Below are 21,468 nucleotides of genomic sequence, written 5' to 3'. Positions count from 1 at the left end.
GTAGATACTTCCCCATTATTTTAGTCCTAAATTCCTCATCCAATTTAAAAAGAATCCACAGTGTGAGACTTAGCCTTGAAAACTCAGCATTCATCCTGCCAACAAAGTAATACATTGAATAACTGTTTTTATTCTATGATGTTTCAGGAATTTGACCAAGATGAAGACTGCAGTCATTCCTTTTTGGTTAGTGAAGAAGGAGATCTCAGGGGTGAAGGAAAAGACTGGTCACCCAGGACAGAAGGTATTCAACTTCTGTCCTTAATATGTTTACAAAGATAATATTGATTATTTGGGTTTCTTCCCCAATTTCAGAAGTACTCAGTGTAACTTTGAAAATATAGAAAAGCACAAGGTGAAATAAAAACCACTCATGATTCTGTCCTTTGGTACATACCTGAATTAGTGAGTATTGGCAAGTTACCCCTATCTAAATGGGCAAATCTCTTCTGGCTCCCTGCCCCACTTCGGTGCCAGGAATTTTAAATCCAGCAGAACTTAACTACCAGGCCACATCCCCAACCCTTTTTATTTTTCATTTTGAGACAGGATCTCACTAAGTTGCTTAGTGCCTCACTAATTTGCTGAGGCTGACTTTGAACTTGTGAGATCTTCCTCCTTTAGCCTCCCAAGCTGCTGGGATTATAGGCCTGGCTTCCTGGCTCTTCTCTTTAGTCCACTCAACTCCAGTTCAGTCTACCATTCTCTGTCCCTTTCCTTTTTGTCTAATTTTGACATAATTTCCCCCGTTTCTTAACAGCTCCAGGAATCTACCCTCTTCTAGAGCCCATCATTTCTCCATCAGCCGTGGTCCCTGAGCTATTGTTCCTTTTGCGGGGAAGGTGGGAGAGTGAGCCTGTGAGGCTTTATTTTTTCATAATAACACCGACTTCAAATATAATACCCTGCAATATCCCTATGTGCCCTTTGTACACCACAGGTATTTGTAGATTCTTGCTCCAGAAGAGTTACCAACTATTCATCTATAACCTTCACAAATTAAATGATTATTTGAACTGCTCCAATTTCTCCCTGGAAATTTTCTGGTTTCTAAGTCTAACACTCCAGGGAAGCTGCTCTCTCAGATACCTGTTTTTCCCATCCCTTTGCATCTCCCTGAAGGCTGCAGTTCTTTCCTTGCTCCATCTCCTTCAATCCCTTGTACCTGCTGCCCTCTGCTGGTCTGCTTCCTGCCTCCCTCAAATTCATTTGGACTCTCAGGCTGAGGGCAGAGAAAAATTTTGCAATAGTTAATATATGAACACCATTAAGCCTGGAAGAGCTTATTAAAATAAGCAATTCTTGGTCCCCTTCCAAACAGTCCTTGTGGTCTGCCTTTGATGTCCATTGACTTCAAAACCAAGTCCTCAGAAGCCTAATGGTGTCCCAAGGCACCTTCCATTTATTCTGCTTAACTTGGAGAGGACTTGCCATTTGCGGTGAAAGCTATTCTTTTCAAATTGATCTATAATACTTCCGGTTTCACACTGGAATCATAACACTTTGGCAGCATCTCCAGTGAGCTTGTGCAGTTTTAAGCTTTAATAAGTTGGGTTATAAATTTCCAAGAAATGATGATCTTTCTTATGAAAATTGAAAGGAAAGCGAGGAACCAGGAGACAGGTGTGCAAGAAATGAAAGACAGAGACCAAGAAGAGATACTCACGAGAGTTTATTTGTCAAAGCTGACCAATAAAGTCCATCTCTTCATAGAGAGAGGAAAATAGGCTTGGGGTTCAGGGCTTTTATGGGGGAGGCTCAGGAATCAGAGCTGGGCGGGTCCTAATGTGGCGGTAAAGGGTTGGGTTGATATGAGGGAATGGTGAGTCTTTCTCAGAAATCCCCTTGGGTGGGAAAGCAAAATTTTTCTTAAAATGGAGACTGTCACTTAAGACAGACATCCAGATGCTAAGCAAGGACCTTACAAAAATTCTCCTTGGAGTTGATAGATTTTGGTTGAATTACTACCTCTTTTCTGTCCCAAAGTCAGAATGAAGAGATTCTTTGAGTATTGTTGCGCATTTTTATCTTAAATGTCATGTATGTCTCTTTAAATATCAATTTAATCTCTTTAAATACCAATTACATGTCAGTTCTAGCATGCCCAATTATTAATGTTCAAAATGCTCCCATACTTTATGAACATCTTATACATACACCATGTGACTGTTTATACATATTTAGTCATTTAATTCACATCTCTTCATCATATTATCCAACAAAAGGGAACATCATTAATTAAAATACATATAAACTCCTAAAGTTTGGATTACTTCATAGTCCTCAACATTCTGCATGAAAAGCTTTAGTAATTCTCACAGAATGCATTTGCTTTATTACAGGTTAGAGAGGATAACATGTAAAATACAATTTACAGGCAAAAATCCACCTTTTCCTTTATAGAAGAATCTACCTGTCTTTCTCAATCATATATTTTTTCCAGAAGATAGCATGCACAGACCTTGTAGACTAGAAATTGCGCTGTAAACTTACTGTTTTCATGAGAAAATAAGAACCTGTTTCCTAAAATTACTGACCTTAATTTAAAATCTTTTTTAGCCAGGTACATGTCTGTAATTCCAGTGGCTCAGGAGGCTAAGGCAGGAGGATCATGAGTTCAAAGCCAGCCTCAGCAAAAGTGAGGCGCTAAGCAACTCAGTGAGACCCTGTCTAAATAAAATACAAAAAAGGGTTGGGTATGTCGCTCAGTGGTTAATGCCTCTGAGTTCAATCCCTGGTAACCATAAACAAACAAAAAAAACCTTTTTTAAATACGACATAAATATGTCAGGATTCTTAGTTTCAGGAACAGAATTAACCCTTAGTTGGATTAAAAAGTGGAGCTGGGGTTGTGGCTCAGTGGTAGAGTGAGCATGTGTGAGGCACTGGGTTCTAATCTCAGCACCACATAAAAATAAATGAATGAAATAAAAGTCCATCAACAACTAAAAAATTTTTTTAAATATAAAAAAGGAAGAACTTTTTAAAGATGTGAGAAAGTTCATAAATCATTGAAAAATCAGAGAGAAATGTCTCAGTCCTCTCTGGCTGCCATAACAAAGTACCACAGTCTAGGTGGCTTAAATAGCATTTATATTCTCATAGTTCTGGAAACTGGGAAATCCAAGATTGGGGTTCTGGCAGGGATCAGCTTCTGGTAAGGGGCTCTCTTTTTTGTCTACAGAAAGCTGCTTTTCTCTCATGTGGTCTTTCCTCTGTCCACACAGAGTGAGAAAGCAGGAGTAGGAAGGAATGAGCTTTCTGGGATCTTCTCTTATATAGACACTAATTCTATTGGATCAGGGCCCCATCCTTATGACCTCATGCAACCTTAGTTTCTTCATCAGAGGCCCCATATCCAAATACAGCCACACTGTGGATAAGGGATCAAGCGTATGAATTTTGGGAGGACATAAACAGTCCATAACAGGAAAACTCTGGATTGGACTATCAGGAAGAATTTCCATAACTATATTTCAAGCCTGGTGGCTATTGCCTCAAGTCATACTGCCTCTGCCATAGCCCCAAAGATGCTCCTACTATTAACCAAAGACTTCTCCCTCTACTGACGCCCACTTAGCACAGAGGATTTCCTGTACATTGTCATTTTCATGCAATCCATGTGCCCTAGTCTCTCAAGTAAGCTTTCTGAACTTACAGGAATGTGGAAGATAGAATTTTAAAATAATCTATGTTGAGATTCACAAATTGGGAAATTATCAAAACATGGAAAGAATGTGGAAGCATGTCGAACCTTAATACTCATAACCCAGATGGATATGTGCATCAATTTAAACAGAAAAAAGGAACATACATGGAAGTAAGACCTCTCTTGAGACAATAATTTTTCTGCATTGGAATAAGTTAGGCTGAATTAGATTGCAATTTTCTATTTTAATAAAAATGGCTTTAACAAAAAGTTAATGATCATTTTCCGAGTTTTAATGAACATCATTTTCTCTTTTTCTATGAAGCAAATGTGTTTCTGCCTTTGTTGGAATGTTGCCTTTTAATTTCTCTCTATGGTAACATTTTCTGGCAAGTTAATTTACACTTCCTTATGTGAAAAATGTGCTTGGCCATGATAAAACAATCAAGTGCTTTATTTTAACCTATGACAAAACATCATCTTTCCTGACCTACTGGATAAGTTCAGAGGCCTTATTCATGGCTCCTTGGCCATTCATGATATTCAAGAAACAGATCCAAAGGAATATTCATATGTTTCTAAAAGACTTCAGAGTCAGTACATTTTTCCTCCCATTTTGGACCAATAATTAGGACAACAGCCATTCTCTTAACAATTTCTAAAAAGTCAGATATTTCCTATACTTGCTTATTGTATCTTTGTTCCTTTGTTTTAATAGGAAATCAGTCAATTGGACTTTTTGAGTACCTTAAATTTGCTTGAAAATGTTCTGGATTTATAAGTACATTTTAAAATATGTGCTCACATGAACACACTCAGTTTTCTAGCTTCCACAGTAAAGCACTGAATGCGCCTAACCTTTGTCTCAGGACATCCTTTACATTGACAGTTTAGATATTTGGAATGTATCCTGTGTGTTTTTCTCACTCTAACATGTCAGCTAGGTTTTCACACTCGAGGATGACTGCAAAACTGTTATGAAAGACATCCATCTTCCTTTCAAGTTGAAGAGTGACCTTCAGCATGCCACACAACTCATGGTTATCATTTTCATTGTCTCTAAAATGAAGGGCTTGGATCAGATGACCTCTAAATTCCTTCCAGCTCTACAGTTCCAAGTCCTTCATTAGTGTGGTAAAAGGATCTTTGAAAAGTTAAAAAAAAAAAAAAAAGACCCTTCATTTTTAGGGAGGCATTTCTTGCTATTGTATAATGTTAGAAAACACATAGTCAAGTTGTTCTGTCTGATTAAACATGAAGGAATTTAAAGCCAGATACATTTTGATGATACCACAAAATATATTGGATGACAAAGACAGTAAATACCATTATCATCTGCCTGATTGTAAGTAAAACTTTGTCCTTTGGAAAATTTTACTTTCTTTTTGCATTAGTCTCATTAAAAGTCACAGGTATGAATCTGAACAATAAATATGCTGTCATGCGGAGTGTGGTGGTCCAACACCTATAATCCCAGCACCTTGGGAGACTGAGGCAGGAGAATGACAAGTTCGATGCCAGCCACAGCAATTTAGAGAGACCCTGTCTCAAAAAAAAAAATAAAAATAAAAATAAAAATGAAAAGGACTGGGGATGAAGCTCAGTGGTAAAGCTCCCTTGGATTCTATTCTATCCTCAGTACAAAAAAAAAAAAAATGTCACTATGGTGGTTCGTATGCATTAGATAAAATATCAAAAGTCCTTTAAAAACAATAAAAATATACTAAATGAGATGATGATAGCTATGAGCAACTTTCCAGGAAGTGGCAGAGGAGGCATGTTGACCCAGATCTTTCTGATTCACTCCCTTCCCTTATTCTCCTTGTGATACTTCATCCCTAGCATCCTCAGTCAGCGGAGCTTATAAAACAGTTGATTGTCAGGCATGCGCAGACGGAGTAAACAAACACGTGCAGAAGACTGAACGCGAGACAAGCCCCTCCTCACACTGGTACCACGGCCCTGGCTGTCCCCCTGCATTCTTTGCTTTCTTCTCATCTCTACTAGGGCCATAGCCCCATGTTGTCTATTTCTTTATCTTCATCTCAGAGCCTTGGGCTTGGCATATATTTAACAAGTCTGTCAGATGGGAAAAAGTGAATGATTGAACAAACCTTAAAGTACTGGTAAAATTTTAGAGTGATCCACACTATTTTTCCCCCACACTAGTTTTTTTACATAAATTTGCTAAACATGATATTGCAATGAGCATTGATTCTACAAGTTGAAACTTTCCACTTAAGGGTTACACTGAGAATCATTCTGTGGAATTAAATGGGAGATGAACAAAATTATAAACACAAGCAAGTTGCTTTGGGGCTATATAAATTCTGTCAGTTCATTCTCCCAGCAGTCCTGGGAGGTAGGTGTCATTGGTTACACTTTACTGAAAACCGTGTTTTCTCCACCCAGGAGATAGTGCTGCTCATCATAAAACAGTATTTTACATCTGGAAATTTTTATTATACAGATTTTTTGCTTTTTTCGGTACTGAAGATTTAACCTGGAGTGCTTTACTACTGCACTACATTTCCAGTCCTTTTTAGTTTTTGAGACAGTTCTCGCTAAATTGCCCAGGATGGCCTGGCATTTTTGATCCTCCCATCTCAGCCTCCTGAGTCCCTGGAATTACAGGCATGTGCCACTGACCCTGGCTCCGATTTTTTGCTCTGTAAGTAAGCATTAGTTTAGGACCTAGCATATGCTGGACAAGAAAGATACAAAAATGGCTAAACCTCAGACCCTGGTTAAAGTCTGTTCTTCCAATTACCACTGGAATTCAGTACTTTCTTTGATCGTACATCTCTATAGGTGTGGAGATTATTGTGACTTTTCCAAGAGATGTCAATCATCCCCAAGAAATGAGCCAAGAAGATTCGAAAGAATGCAGGTAAGAAATATCCTTTGAGGTGTTTGATTTGAATTTAAGTAGGAAGTGATGATATTTATGTGGCAACCTACAATTTTCAGTAATTCAATCCAAAACAATGCTCTAAAGCAAAGGTCACAATAACTATTATGTGGCAGGGGTCAAATAATAAATATTTCAGGCTTTGTGGGCAGTTATTTCTGTGGCAATGATTCAACTTTGCAACTGTTACTTGAAGGCTGCTGTAGACAATATATTAAAAATGAGTGTATCTGTGATCCAATTAAAGCTACAAGAACAGGCTGAAGGTCAGACCAGGCTCCAGGGCAATAGTTTGTTGAACCCACTTCAGAAAAATGTTATCCGAAATGTGGGTCTTAAATGTACGACCAGTTCATGATAAGATCCGTACAGAACTTGAGGGTAATTATTTAAAAAGTTATTTAGCAATTTGACAATAAAATCTTAGATTCATTGATCAGATGATTTTTAAAAAATTGGGAATGATTTTCTGCAAGTTTTTTATTTTTCTTTCATTTTTGTAGTAATTTATTTTTGCTATATTTTACAAAAGTATCATTCCACAATGGAGTGGAAAATTTAAAAATTGGTCCTTTACCAAAGACAGTTTGAGAAGCATTGATCTGGTTAATGCTTTTGGAGATAGAAAGCACAGCTCCTGCACCTGCCCTCTGGCTCTGGTTTCTCTGCTTCAGGAAATAAAGACTAGGAAAAACTGAAGTGGACTGGAACTGAGTCCGTTCAGGTTTTTGTTCTAGATACAAAGGGTAGAGAAAGTGGGGAGTGGGTCATAGTATGGAGAGACCTTGTCCTCTCAGGATATAGCCATTCTACTCAGCCACCACATTTGGAAATAGTTCTCCAAACTTTCCAGTAAGATCAGACTGGCCTGAAAATGGGAGTTCAGGGAGACATAATGACAAATACCGGAGATAATCAACTGAAAAGGAGGAAGCTGTATCTTGGCTCACAGCTTTAGAGTTTTCAGTCCATAGTCACTTTGGCTCTGTTGTTTTGGGGCCTGTAGTGAGGTAGTCCATCATGGCAGGGAATGCATGGAGAAAGGGCTACTCACCTCATGCTGGCTAGGAGGCAAAAATAAACATGTCTCCTCCCAGTGGCCTAACTTCTTCCCACTAAGCCCAGCCTCCGAAAGATTCTACCGTCTCCCAGTAGAACCATAGGCTAGTGACTAAGCCTTTAACACATGAGCCCTTGGGAGATACTCCAGAGCTAAACTATAGCAGTGAATGGATTCTAAATCAAACTATGTCTCCCCTTTTAGTCAGATAACCTCAGTGCATCAAGAATGGGCACAGGCAAATTCTGTTTCTCTCCCAAATGAAATCGAGATGGTGGACCTCAGGACAAAGATGCTGACCATGGAGTCTTTACTTCCAAAGAAAGAAGAAAGTTCCAAGGATCTCTGTGATGTGAACTTGGACTTTTTGTTGCCCAGACATTGCTTAGAACCAGACATCTCTAAGACTATAACCAGGGAAAGGGCTCCTCATTTTCTGAAGGGGCAGCAAAGAAAATTAGAAGGTAAGTTAAGCATTTAATTCCACATGATTGTTTTGTTATTTTGACCAATAAATATTTATTTATTATACACAGAAATTATTATAAATGCTGAAGGTATAGCAGTGAACAAGACACAATAACCCTGTCCTTGTGCAATTCACATTCCTATGGGGGGTGGGCAGGAGTAGGGTAGACAATAAACTAGTAAACAAGTTAAATATATAGAACATTAGATGATGGTAAATGCTATGGATAAAAAGAAGTGGGCAAGGGGAATGTAGTCTAGGTAGCTTCTAAACTGACAAATTTATTATTCTCAGTTCTAGAGACTGGGAAGTTCAAGATCAAGATCAAGATGTCAGAAAATTTGGTGTCTGGTGGGGTCTCATGATGGAAGGAGCAAACAACCTCACTTGGCCTGTTTCTTAAAGGCTAAAACCCACTCCTGAGGGCTTCCCCTTCATGACCTAATCAGTCCCCAAGGCCCATCTCTTAATGCTGTCACTTTGGGAGTTAAGAATTTGAGGGGAACACGACATTTAGACCATAGTAAGAAGTTTGACATTTTTAAATAGGGTGAATGAGGGATCATATCATTGAGAATGTAACTTGAACAGATAGTTGAAGAAGAAGAGGAAATGGGGACACTGCTACATCGATGTTCATAGCAGCACAATTCACGATAGCAAGATTGTGGAACCAACCTAGATGCCCTTCAATAGATGAATGGATAAAAAAATGTGGCATTTATACACAATGGAGTATTACTCTGCATTAAAAAATGACAAAATCATACAATTTGGAGGGAAATGGATGACATTAGAGCAGATTATGCTAAGTGAAGCTAGCCAATCCTTAAAAAACAAATGCCAAATGACTTCTTTGATATAAGGGGAGTAACCAAGGACAGGGTAGGGACGAAGAGCTTGAGAAGAAGATTAACATTAAACAGGGATGAGAGGTGGGAGGGAAAGGGAGTGAGAAGGGAAATCGCATGGAAATGGAAGGTGATCCTCAGGGTTATACAAAATTACATATAAGAGGAAAGGAGGGGTAAGAGAAGAATAATACAAGTGGAAGAAATGATTTACAGTAGAGGGGGTAGAGAGAGAAAAGGGGAGGGGAGGGGAGGGGAGGGGAAGGGGGATAGTAGAGAATAGGATAGACAGCAGAATACAACAGACACTAGAATGGCAATATGTAAATCAATGGAAGTGTAACTGATGTGATACAGCAATCTGTATACGGGGTAAAAATGGGAGTTCATAACCCACTTGAATCAAACTGTGAAATATGATATATTAAGAACTATGTAATGTTTTGAACGACCAACAATAAAAAAAAAGAAGAGGAAATGGGCTATGTTTATGTTTCAGGGGAAAATATTCCAGGGAACAAGTAGAACAGTGTAGCTGGAACAGAGTGAGAGGGGGTGAGTATGAGGAAAGGAGATTTGAACTGTAATGAAGTGGGTGCAGATTATATAGGGTCACCTAGTACATGAGAAGAATTATAAGTGACCTGGGGAGATAGCTGAGAGTGTTCTAAAATGCAAGTTTAAACAGCCTTTTAAAAGATGCTTTAAAAATAGGTACAGCGTGACCAATTATATCTTATAGTTCTATCTTTGCTAAATTATGCACAGTCTGGTTATGAATCCCCAGTTTAGATTACATATTAGTACTTATTTTTCTCTCTTCTGTATCTTCTATCCTGGATTTCAAATTTTCCATTTCCTATTTTCTCTGGACTCCATTTTGGGTAATTCTATTTTTACAAGTCTTCCAATTCACTAATCATCTTCAGCATTACCTAATCTGCTGTTAAATCCATCCATTGATTTTTTTCTCCAACATTTTATAATATTTTCCAAATATACAGCAAGTTGAATTTTTTTACACTGAATATTTGTATATTCATCACCTAGATTCCACATTTAACATTTTATTTTGCTTTATCATATATCTGATCCATCTTAATTTTGTTGCATTTAAAAGTAAATTGCAGATATCAGTATACTTTTCCCCAAAATGTCAGGATGATTGTTATTAATTAGAGTTCCATATATGTTTGAAGATTTTTTTTTCATTTAGAAGTGTACATTGATGTACTTTCATTGAGGATTTACAAGCTCATATTGTCTGTGAAACCCAAAGTCTTAGCAAGATATAGAGCATTAACATGAATCCCAAAATGTTCTCTCATGCTCCTTCCCATTCTATACTAAGCCATTACCCCAAGACAACTATATTGTTTTTTTTTCCACCACAGATAAGTTTTGCCTGTTCTAAAATTTCCACATAAATGGAATTGCATAGCACATATTCTTTTGTGTGATCCTTTTTTTCATTTAGCTTGACATTTTTGAGATTCTTCTAGATTGTTATATATACTACTATGAATTTGCCAGGGGATAGGGTAGCTATATGTTTAAGAAATGGCCAATCTGGGTGCGGTGGCGCATGCCTTTTGAGACAGGAGGATGTGAGTTCAAAGCCAACCTCAGAAAAAGAAGGCGCTAAGCAACTCAGGGATACCCTGTCTCTAAATGAATACAAAATAGGGCTGGGGTGTGGCTCAGTGGGTGAGTGCCCCTGAGTTCAATCCCAATTACCCGCTGCCCCATGCACACACAAAGAAATGGCCAATATGTTTCTGAAGTAGTTGTACCATTTTATATCCTTGTGAACAATCAGTTGCTTCACATTCCCACAAACATTTTTGTTGCCTGTCTTTTTTTTAAATTATTTTTTAGTTTTAGGTGGACACAATATATTTATTTATTTATTCTTACGTGGTGCTGAGGATGGAACCCAATGCCTCACGCATGCCAGGTGAGTGTGCTACCATTTGAGGCACATCCCGAGCCCTGTTGCCAGTCTTTTTAACTTTAGCCTCTCTGGTAGATGTAGAGTGGCATCTCATTGTGGTAGTCATGATATAAAATGGTAATCCTTTTTTTTTTTTTTTTTGGTACCGAGGATTGAAGCCAGGGTCACTTAACCTCTGAGCCACATCCCCAGCCCTTTTTATATTTTTTAATTTAAGAGAAGGTCTAGCTAAGTTGCTTAGGGTCTCACTAAATTTTTGAGGCTAGCTTTGAACTCATGAGCCTCCTCCCTCAGTCTCCCAAGCCACTGGGATTACAAATATGTGTGCTACCACCTCCAGCAGACCCATTCATTTGTTAATTTAATTTTTAGTTTAGCAATTATATTTCAATTTTTAAAGTTCCATTTGTTTCTTCTACAAATATGCTTTGTTCATTTTTTGAGAGTTTCATTTTGATTTCATCTTTTTTTCATCTTTATTTTTTATCTTAATTTTTTTCATCTTTAGTATCTTTAAACATTTAAGACATTGTAACTGTATTGTATTTGGTGATCCCCAAATCTGAAATCACTGAAGGATCCAAATCTGTTATTTCCAGTTTCCATTGATTTGAACTATTGTTGGCTCTTTTCTTTTCTTTCTTTCTTTCTTTTGAATACTTGAAAGTCTTTATTGTGAGCTCATATCTTATTGGCATTTTTCGTATGGAAATCTTGAGCGTCTACACTGAGGATGCTTTCCATGAAAAGGATATGAGTTTGTATCTGCTAGTTGCCAGGTTCCTTACTGACTTGAATCCTCTTTAGCCTCATTCCTGGATCCCCAAGTTAGTGTAAGAGTCTAAGAACAACCTCCAATTACATGGAGCCCCAAACTTAGTTACAAATATAGAGGCTTTCATGCCAACCTTTCCTCACAATGTGGAAAGGTTGTTGTCAGTGTTTGCTTACCACTGTTGTCCTAAACCCTTTAGCTAAACCACCAGGAACATAATTACCATCCAACAAGTTGCATTAATTGGCTTGTTGAAATTAGGAAGAATGCACTCCAGAGGAACTGTGAGGCATCTTTCCAAGTGAAGGAAAAAAAAATGAATTTTGGGAAAAGGAAACAGTTTAAGTAAACTTTAAATGAGCGTTGCTTTAACTTTAAAAAATTATTGTGGTAAAATGTACATAACGTAAAATTTACCATTTAGATATTTTCAAGTGTATGGCTCAGTGGTATTAAGTACATTCACATTGTTGTGCAAACACCACCATGATTTACCCCCAGAATACCTTCATCTTGTAAAACTGCAACTCTGTGCCCACTAAAAATTAGCTCCTTTCCACCACACTCCTCAAAACCCTTGGTAATCACCACTCTGTTTACTGTCTCAATATAAATTTGACCATTTTAGGTTCTTCATATAGGTTGAATTATATAATTTGTACTCTTTGGGGTCTAGCATTTTTCATTTAACACATGTTGAAGCAGTGATTTGAAACGCTGTGTTTAAAGGTATGAACATCAAGTCTGGACCACAAAGTAGATTCAGAATCTTTTTCCTTGAAATCTACAAAGTTAGCTCCCCATTTGAGCAGCCACTCTTTAGCCTCATACCTTGCCACTTTTCCTCAGCATATGATAAACATTGGCACTACAAAATACCTTCCATTCCCAGAACAAATACTGTTCTTTCTGTTGGAATATTATGCCATCTTTTAGGTCTGACCTTAGATATCACTTCCTCTGGAAAAACTTCTGAGCCCCCCTTGAACAGAAGAGTAGCCATTCCTTTGAACTCCCATAAGGTCCTGATCTTACCAGCAATGTAGCACCCATCATGCTGAATTGTCACTATTTGTTTATGTGCCTGTCTTCCTCAAATTATAAAGGCAAGAATCATTGTACCTCCAAGCACCTCACATCATACCTAGCACATAACTGTGTATTTTCAAAATGCATGTTGTACAATAATCATTTATTGTGTACCTATGATTGCAAGGCACAAATATCCTCTAATATTATTAAAATCCTATATTTTAGGAATAAGGAAACTGAGACTGAAAGACATAAGTGTGTGTCCAGGACTCCTTGTTAGTGAGCTACAGAGGCTGGGTTCAGACTTGGACTGCCTACCTCTGAAGCCAGTGTGCTTTAGCACCGTGCCAACTTTGTACAGAGTTCAGCTTCTACTTTAGTAGTGATGGGAAAAAATAAGAAGCATATTTAGTCTCAGAATGAAGATGAATTCAAAGAAAAGGAGGGTTAGTTGGTGTAGGCACAAACTGGGGGGGGGGGGGGAAGAAAACCTTGAATTTTCACCATTACCCATCTCTACTCCCTTCTTTGCCAAATGCAAAGACAAGTGTTCCTTTATCCCATTTGTGTAATCCATATCAATCAGGACTCTTGACTGCAAGCAAATGAAATCAACATGGTTAAGTTTAAGAAGAAAAGGAGATTGTTGAAAGTCTTTTAAGCCTGTCAAGAATTACAAAATATTTGGGGAACCAAGCTCACAAAATGTGCAGAAACTAAGGGAGGTTAGGCAATTGAAGCCACAGCAAAGGCCACACCACAGGAACTGCTGCCCCCTGCTGGACACTGGACACTGCCACCACTGCCAATGGACATGACCACTAGACAGAATAAATTCACTTGCCCTGGCTTTTGTATCACTTGCTGTTGCTTAAAAACCAAATGCTGAGTGGCCAAACTTGGGGTAGGGAGAGCAAGAGTTTAGTGTAATTTTTAGACAGAGGATAGGCCCTGCCTCCACCAGGTTCCTCCAGAAGATTGCCCAACCTAGGAAAATACCTTACTCCTTGTTCTAAAGACATTTACTTACATTTCAGAGTAAAAGTCTTGGTCAGGCCAATATGCCAACCACTTTGTAATACTACTGGAGTTGCATTTCAGGGTTCCTTCCTGTGGTTGCACCCCCCAATACATAAACATCTGGTAAACATATGCCTCTTATCACTTCACCCTGTGAGGAATTTGGATGCTGGGAACTGGTATTTTGATGCACTGTGAGTAATAAATGGTCTTATCTCTGATCCAGAGATATTGCATTTCAGTCAGAATATAGATACAAATATATATATATATATATATACACACGTATATATATATATATGTATATATATACGTATATATATATATATATATACACGTATATATATATATAGTAGTTATCCCTTATCTATGGGGGAATCCATTCCAAGTCTCCCAGTAGATACCTGAAACAGTATGTATACTGTTTCTTCGTATACATACATACCTATGATAAAGTTTAATTTATAAAAGAGGCACAGTAAGAGAGTAACAATAACTAACAGTAATATAGAACAATAATAGCAATATAGTGTAATAAAAATTATGTGAATATGGTCTCTGTCTCCATATCTGATTGCACTGTGCTCACACTTCTTCCTGTGATGGTGTGACATGATACAATGCTTATGTGATGAGATGAAATGAGGTGATATGATGTAGGTGTTGTTACAGGACATTAGGCTACTACATCAGGGTTACTTGAACACAAGAACTGTGACAGTGTACCTGATGACTGAGATGGCTGGGAAGTGACTAATGGGTGGGAAGTGTATACTGCATGGATGCTGTCCTGCGCAGGACAGAGTATGACCCTGTGAGATCTCATCACATTACTCAGAATGGCATACAATTTAATGCTTATGAATTTTTTATTTCCAGAATTTTCCATTTAATGTTCTCAGACCTCTGTTGACCAGAGAGAACTGAAACTGGGGAAAGTGAAACTGAGGACAAGGGTGAACTACTGTATAAAATAACCCCTCCTGGTGGCAGTTGTCTAAAGTTCTATATAGTCATTCCATACCCACTTCCATGTGGATTACTCAGGGAAAAGCTCTTAATTTCTAACACTTTTCTCAGACTTTAGGGTCTAAATTACTCCACCCCCAAACTCTGGCTTACGACAGTGCATACTCTATTACTAAGAATATCCAATTATATTTTTCCTTCTTGCAGAGTTTTCTACCTCTGATATGAAATACAGTAGCCGAAGAATCGAGGTAAGATTAGTTTAAGCATTTTTTACTTAATTAAAAAGCAAAGAACTTTGGTTGTTAGGGACAAACTATCAAACAATTCAGAATCAAAAAGTCAGCAATTATAGCTTGGAAAAATAAGAACTCTTATAAATTATAGATTGGCAAATCATTCCTGAGAAAATTATCTCCTTCCTTATACATTGCTTTTCCAAGCTGTTTCCTGTCCTCAACATAATGAGGCAAGAATATTTTTTTTCAGAAATATGTAACTTATTTTTATGAAAACATAAAATAAAACGATACGAAGGATATACTGTAGAGTGAAAGATCTCTTATGTGACAAGAATATTTCTTTCTTAAAATATTTTTTAGCTGTTGATGGACCTTTATTTTATTTATTTGTATGTGGTGCTGAGAATGGAACCCAGTGCCTCACGCATGCACTCTACCGCTGAGCCACAACCCTGGCCCCAAGAATATTTCTTATACACATTTTCATTTGAAGTAATTTAACTTATGTAGGAACTAGGTAATTTTTTTTCAGTGGTGGAAAGATGTTCTAATTCATAAGTAAAGCTTTTGAAAAGATATTTCAATTCTCAAGCTCCCTCACCCTTCTGTATCCAATGAGCTTTTCAGAAAATACTTATATATCAATATTGCTTAGTGTCTTAAAAAGGATCTTGTTTGCCTATAAATTGAGTGGCTGTTACTAGGAAGATATTTAAGCACTGGGAAAATCTGCCTGTATTTCCTAAGTTAATTTTGAGAAACGAAAAAAAAAAAAAAATCCAGACAATAAAACTGGGACCACGGGGCCGGGGTTGTGGCTCAGAGGTAGAGTGCTCGCCTAGCATGCACGAGGCACTGGATTCAATTCTCAGCACCTTGTAAATGTAAAATAAAGATATTGTGTCCACCTAAAATTTAAGAATAAATATTTAAAAAAAAAAAAAAAAAAACTGGGACCACACTGCATCTCACCTCCTCCTAATGCCAAAGTCTCTAATCATGTTCCTTTCCCTTCCTTCCTACACATAGGTGGTAATAGAATGAAAATTAAATTCATAGTCTCAGGTTCCACACATGATCCATGCCTATAAATATCCTTATACAATTAGATGTGGAATCTGTATACATGGGAGAAGATCACAGCAAGAAGCACTGAATAGTCTATAGCTTCATGACTACAGACAAGTGTTACACTGACCTCTAGAGGTTGGTAATAATAAAAACTAGCTTAGTCTGAAAATGGCAAAAAGGAACAAAAAGTTGTCCAGGTTGCTAACATTCAAGTATGAAGCGTAGCACATTTACAAACCACCCTCATAAAAAAAGAAAAAAAAAACTCTGCAAAAAAAGATTGACTATTTGTGTTCCATATACAAACTTTGAGCTAGTTAATAATAAAATGATCATTGCTAAAAGAGATGCAGCCTCAATTTCTAGCTATTCTCCGTGAAATTTAAAAAAAAAATCTTAATTCTTATGGAAAGTAAGAAGAGAACAGAAAATGTTTTAAGACTTAACATTTTACATTATTGAATAGCTTTCCTTTAAAATGTGTAACCGTGAGTCTTTAATTTTGTTTTTTTTTTAAGTATTGTTTTACTTTAGATCTAAAAATAAAAGCATTGGAAATGAGATTTTAGTGTTCTGGTTTTGCTGGCTTTGATGCTAGGGATAGAACGCAGTCCTTATACATTCTAAGTATATCCTCTGGCACACTTCTGGCCTGAGGTTTTAGTTTTTAAAATTGTGATCTCTAGGATAGATATGTTTGTACTTTAAAGGCCTTCCTTAAAAGAGTATTAGAATCTCTACACAAGTCTTTAAACAAGTTAACATAATATTTATTTATGTTTCTACATTCATTATTTTTTTTCCTCTTTTCTTTTAGTTCCCTCTGCCTCCACTGTCACTCTTGCCCATGAGATCTGGTGTCCTCACTCTCCCCCAAAGTTACAAGTTCCCAAAAGAGAGAGAAAGAAATATTTCAAGCCTTACGCCCTTCATACCTAAACTCCCAGCATCGGTCAGTTCATCTGATGAGTTTAGTCCAGCAAACCAGCAGCAGGAAGCCCCACTGAAAAGGTTGGTGGATCAGCCTCTCAGGTCTTCTGATAGCTCCATTTGGTCAAGAAACATGTGCTCTTTTCAGAAGTCTGATCATCACAGACAACACCTGGAGGTGGAGGTGAATTGGAAATCCAAGGAAAGAGAAGGATGGGACAACATGGAAATCTCTCTCTTTGAAAAAGGGAAGTCTTTGGTGTCCTTTGAGAATATTAAGGAAGGCAAACTTTCTATAGATAGGGAAAAGGATATTGAATGTCATGGTCCTGAAATGAGAAAAGCAGAAGAGAACCCTCAAGATTTTTCATCAAGAAAGAAAGAGGATTCAGCAGCCAGTAAATCTGAACAAAATGCAGAAACTGTATGTACTGTTCCAAGCAAGCTCCAAGAAACTCAGCATTCAGAAATAACACCAAATGAGGATGAAGAAGTTAGACATGACAAAATTGATTCAAAAAGCTCTTCAGTATATAAGGGTGAAACAATGAGACCAAGAGATGTTTTAGAAGAGTTTACAGCACTTCAAAGCTTGTCCAGTGTAGTCTCCGATGGCCCCTTTGGAAAGCTTCCAGAAGGTCATAATGACATGGGGACAAATGTAGAAATATCAGTGGCAGAAGCAATGAAACCAGAGATGAATGGGCTGGTGCCTCTTATCCACATCACTTTCCCTGGAGATGGAGTCCCCAAGGAAACAGCGATAACCAAGCCAAGCCTCCAAAAAAGGAAGAGCTCTATTCGTAACAATAGCTTCAATGTTCTTGCACACCAAGAAAATGACAAACGTAAGATGAAGACCCATAGAAGTAAGTTGGATTCAAAGACCAAGATAAACAACAGGACACCTCACAATTTCATGATTTCCATTCAAGCTTCTATTAAGCCTAATATGCATAAAACTAGCATAAAAACTCAGATTTTCCCTGCATTGGAGTTTGTTGACTCTGGCCCTCAGCAATCATCCAAGTTTCAAAGGAGAATGCCACCATTAGAAAAGAAGCAATCCAGCTATTGGACTCAGAAAACTAAAAAGCAGTCATTTCCTTGCATATGTAAAAATCCAGGAATAAAAAATCCATGTGTCCCTCTCTCTGTTCAACCAACAGAACCAAGACTACATTACCTAGATCTTAAATATAGTGACATGTTCAAGGAAATCAATTCAACTGCTAATGGACCTGGAATCTATGAAATGTTTGGGACGCCTGTTTATAGTCACTTGCGAGAGGCTGAACGGCATGAAAACAAGTATTACCATGAGATATGTTCAGTTCCATCAGGCAGATGTATCTCCAATAAATGTCGATCTTCACACAGTGAGAGGAACAGCAATAGCAGAGCAAGACTTTCTCAGAAAAGACCACATATTAAACCTCCAAAGCCTTCACTTGGCCTTAAACAAAAGCATAAAAGTTCAATTTCTAAGGAAAAGGGCTGCAAGGCTATAGGTAGCCACTTACAAGACACTGAAAATAGTAATGGTATTTCAGATGCAGATTGGCAGATACACTCTTCAGGAAATGTCTTTCTATCTTCCAAAGATGAAGTTCAGACTATGAACTTGGACCAAACTCCTGAGCAGGTCCCTGAACAAAATGAGTTTCTTCCTGCCCTAGATATATCTATAGTTGAAGAAATATCTATGGAAGAGTCTACGGATGAAGGTGACGTTTCCAATAATCAAATCCTTGCCACAAGTCTTAGAGACCTGCAAGAACTTGAAGAGCTACATCACCAGATCCCATTTGTCCCTTCAGAAAACAGCTGGGTCTTGCCCAGTGAGAAGAGTTCTAACAAGTATGCATTTGAAGAAAATGATAATAATGCACCTCTTCATAAAATAGATTCCAGCCAAATGTTAACAAATTATCTTGAGTTTGATAGTGTTTTGGATAACCCCAAAACACTTGGGGGTTTCTCTTTCCAAGAGGAACAAGAAAATGCATCTTCCCAAACATATCAACACTGGGCACATTCTTTGGATTATGATAGTTTAGCAAATAAGTCAATCACATATCAAACACTTGGAACAACTTCAAATGATGCAAATTCAATTTCCCAAGAAATTCTGGACTCAGTAAAGAAAGAAGAATTGACAGATGAACTATTAGGTTGTCTAGCTGCAGAACTGTTAGCTCTTGATGAAAAAGACAATGACTCTTCCCAAATGATGGCAAATGAAACTGATCCTGAGAACCTAAATCTTGTCCTCAGTAGGAAAGGAAATACTACTGAAGAACTGGGCAGAGAGACAACAAATGTCAGAATACAGGTTGGTATAATTAAAGATTCACCAGGGTGGGAAGAAACCTCAGAGACAATCTGGTTCAAACCCTTTATTTTCAAAAGAGGAGTCATAAACCCAAGACAACTAAATAGTTTCTTCAAGGTCTCATTGTTTGGTTGCAAGGTTAGAGTCAAGGTCTCACCCCCCAGGCCAATATTCCTTGCTTCTAGAATTGAGCTTGTCACTACAATGAAGTCACTTGGGATAAGTTAACATAGACAAACTATTTATTTAAATAATGTCTGTATTTTACTCAAGAAATATTTTATTCAATAAATAATCAGTACCAGTGAAGCAGCTCACTGTTTCATTCACATGAAGAGTCCCTGCACCTGAGTACTTGCTTTCAGATTGTTCATTCATTTATCACTGATGTCTACTATATTTCTGGCACTGGGCTAAGAACTATGGAGATAGTGGTATCTAATACTCAGCTATTGCTCTCAAGGAGGCATAGCAAAAATACTGAAAAAGAAATTAAACATTTTACTCAGCATGGGAGTTAACGGTGGAGGGGAGGAGAACAGAATATCAACAGATAGTCAGGTCTTATTTGTTTTGGCTTTAAAGACAGAAACAGTAGATTAAGTTAAAATGCTTTTTACTGAACACTAAGACAGGTTATATTACACTGTATCCACACTATATCAGCCACTTAAAGACATTGAAAATTGTAATGGTATTTCAGATGCAGATTGGCAGATACACTCTTCAGGAAATGTCAGGTATATTTATTTTAAAAAGCTGAGCAGAGGAACAAACAATGTAAATACCATAGCTAGGTTTATTAAGAAGTTACTACATGAAAGTCAGGCACATTGTATTCTCTCATTTTTATGCTTCATAATAGCTCTATAAGTATTGTAGGTAACAATGCATCCCCATATTGAAGAAACTGAGGTTTAGAAAATCATGCAGCTGGTATATGGTGGGGTCAGGCTGGTTCCAACCCCAGAAGAGATGAAAAAGAAGCATTTTTGGTCCCAATCAGCCCAGTGGAAAAGGGGTCTTAAGTTCTTCAGAGGGATGCTTGTCTCCTGACTTCAGGGGCTCAGAAGCTCTCAAGGTTTACTGTGAATGAACGTCATTTCTTGGGAATCCTGTTAAAATGTGGATGTTGATTCAGTCTGTCTGGGGCCTAACAGGCTTCCAATAGTACCAGTGCAGCTGGCCTAGAGATCCTCTTTTGAGTGGTAGGGTCTTCAGGATTGTGGGTCTTCAGCTTCTTATGGCTGGTCTTGGACACTTGAATTCCTGTTGAGGCTGCCTGCATATGCACGCGTATGTGTGTGAAAGAGACAGAAACTAATGATAGGTGTTCGTGTGTAAATATGTGTTTATATTAGTGTATGTTTGCATATGTGTGTATATTAGTGTATGTTTGTGTACATATATATGTGCTTCAGTGTATGTGTGCATACTGGAAATAAATGAAGAACACAAAAAGGCTATTTATTCAGAGTTTGCTGTATCAAGGGAGTCAACCACTATTACTTGACAGAGACTCAAAGGCAGGCAGAGGAGAGGGAAGGATTTATAGTGGCTGTAGGTGTGTCTCTCAATACATATGTGTATGTGTATATGTGCTATATATGCATGTTTGTATGTTTATAAATTATATAAGACCTCCTTCTACAAAGTCTATGAGACAAAATGTGTGGAGTTGTGTATAGTTAGTAAGCCTGAAGCATAGAAATAAGATATTCTTTGTGGTTAGTTTTCTGAAATCTGTGTCTAGAGGTTACCCATGAGCAAAGAGAAGAGCTATGGTCAGGTGCGTTTGAAAGGAAGACTCCTCAGTACTCTGCACCCCTTCTCTCTATCCCAGCACTCAGAGTTCAATGGTGTCTTTTTGTCTCACTTTCCAGAGGTATAGAAATGGGTTCGGGATATATGACAGGGAAGAGAAATTTCTCAACTCAAATGAAAAGAAGACATTTTCTGAAAATAGTTTAAAGCATGAAGAACCTATCCTGTGGACTAAGGGTGAGATCCTTGGCAAGGGAGCTTACGGCACAGTAAGTTACCATAAAAACTAGAAATCCGAACTCCCTGTCCCTCCTCCACCCCTCTCTTCTCTAACCATCTTCCCCAAGTCCTCCTGCTCACACTCTTACTTCAAACACTTTCAGTTGGAAGTAACAAAAAACCAACCCAAACATGCTTGAGGAAAAGGACATTTATT

At 37.8% G+C, this 21,468-nt stretch overlaps 1 protein-coding gene across 1 annotated transcript in view; it reads left to right on the top strand.

Moving 5' to 3' along the window:
- The window catches only part of MAP3K19 (mitogen-activated protein kinase kinase kinase 19), a gene marked incomplete at its 5' end in the record, with an annotated part of 49,115 nt that overhangs the window by 22,823 nt on the left and 4,824 nt on the right, over positions 1 to 21,468 (top strand). Inside the window, 6 exons of the mRNA XM_081262359.1 lie at positions 148 to 244; positions 6,461 to 6,539; positions 7,825 to 8,084; positions 14,898 to 14,941; positions 16,821 to 19,268; positions 21,152 to 21,301. Of these exons, the coding sequence (XP_081118485.1) occupies positions 148 to 244; positions 6,461 to 6,539; positions 7,825 to 8,084; positions 14,898 to 14,941; positions 16,821 to 19,268; positions 21,152 to 21,301 (3,078 nt within the window). The remainder of the gene's footprint in view (positions 1 to 147; positions 245 to 6,460; positions 6,540 to 7,824; positions 8,085 to 14,897; positions 14,942 to 16,820; positions 19,269 to 21,151; positions 21,302 to 21,468) is intronic.

The sequence above is a fragment of the Spermophilus citellus genome, assembly GCF_964194105.1.
Source record: "Spermophilus citellus genome assembly, chromosome: 11".
Taxonomy (NCBI): domain Eukaryota; kingdom Metazoa; phylum Chordata; class Mammalia; order Rodentia; family Sciuridae; genus Spermophilus; species Spermophilus citellus.
The sequence above is the reverse complement of the archived record's forward strand: the minus strand, read 5'-3'. Positions and strand labels throughout refer to the sequence as shown.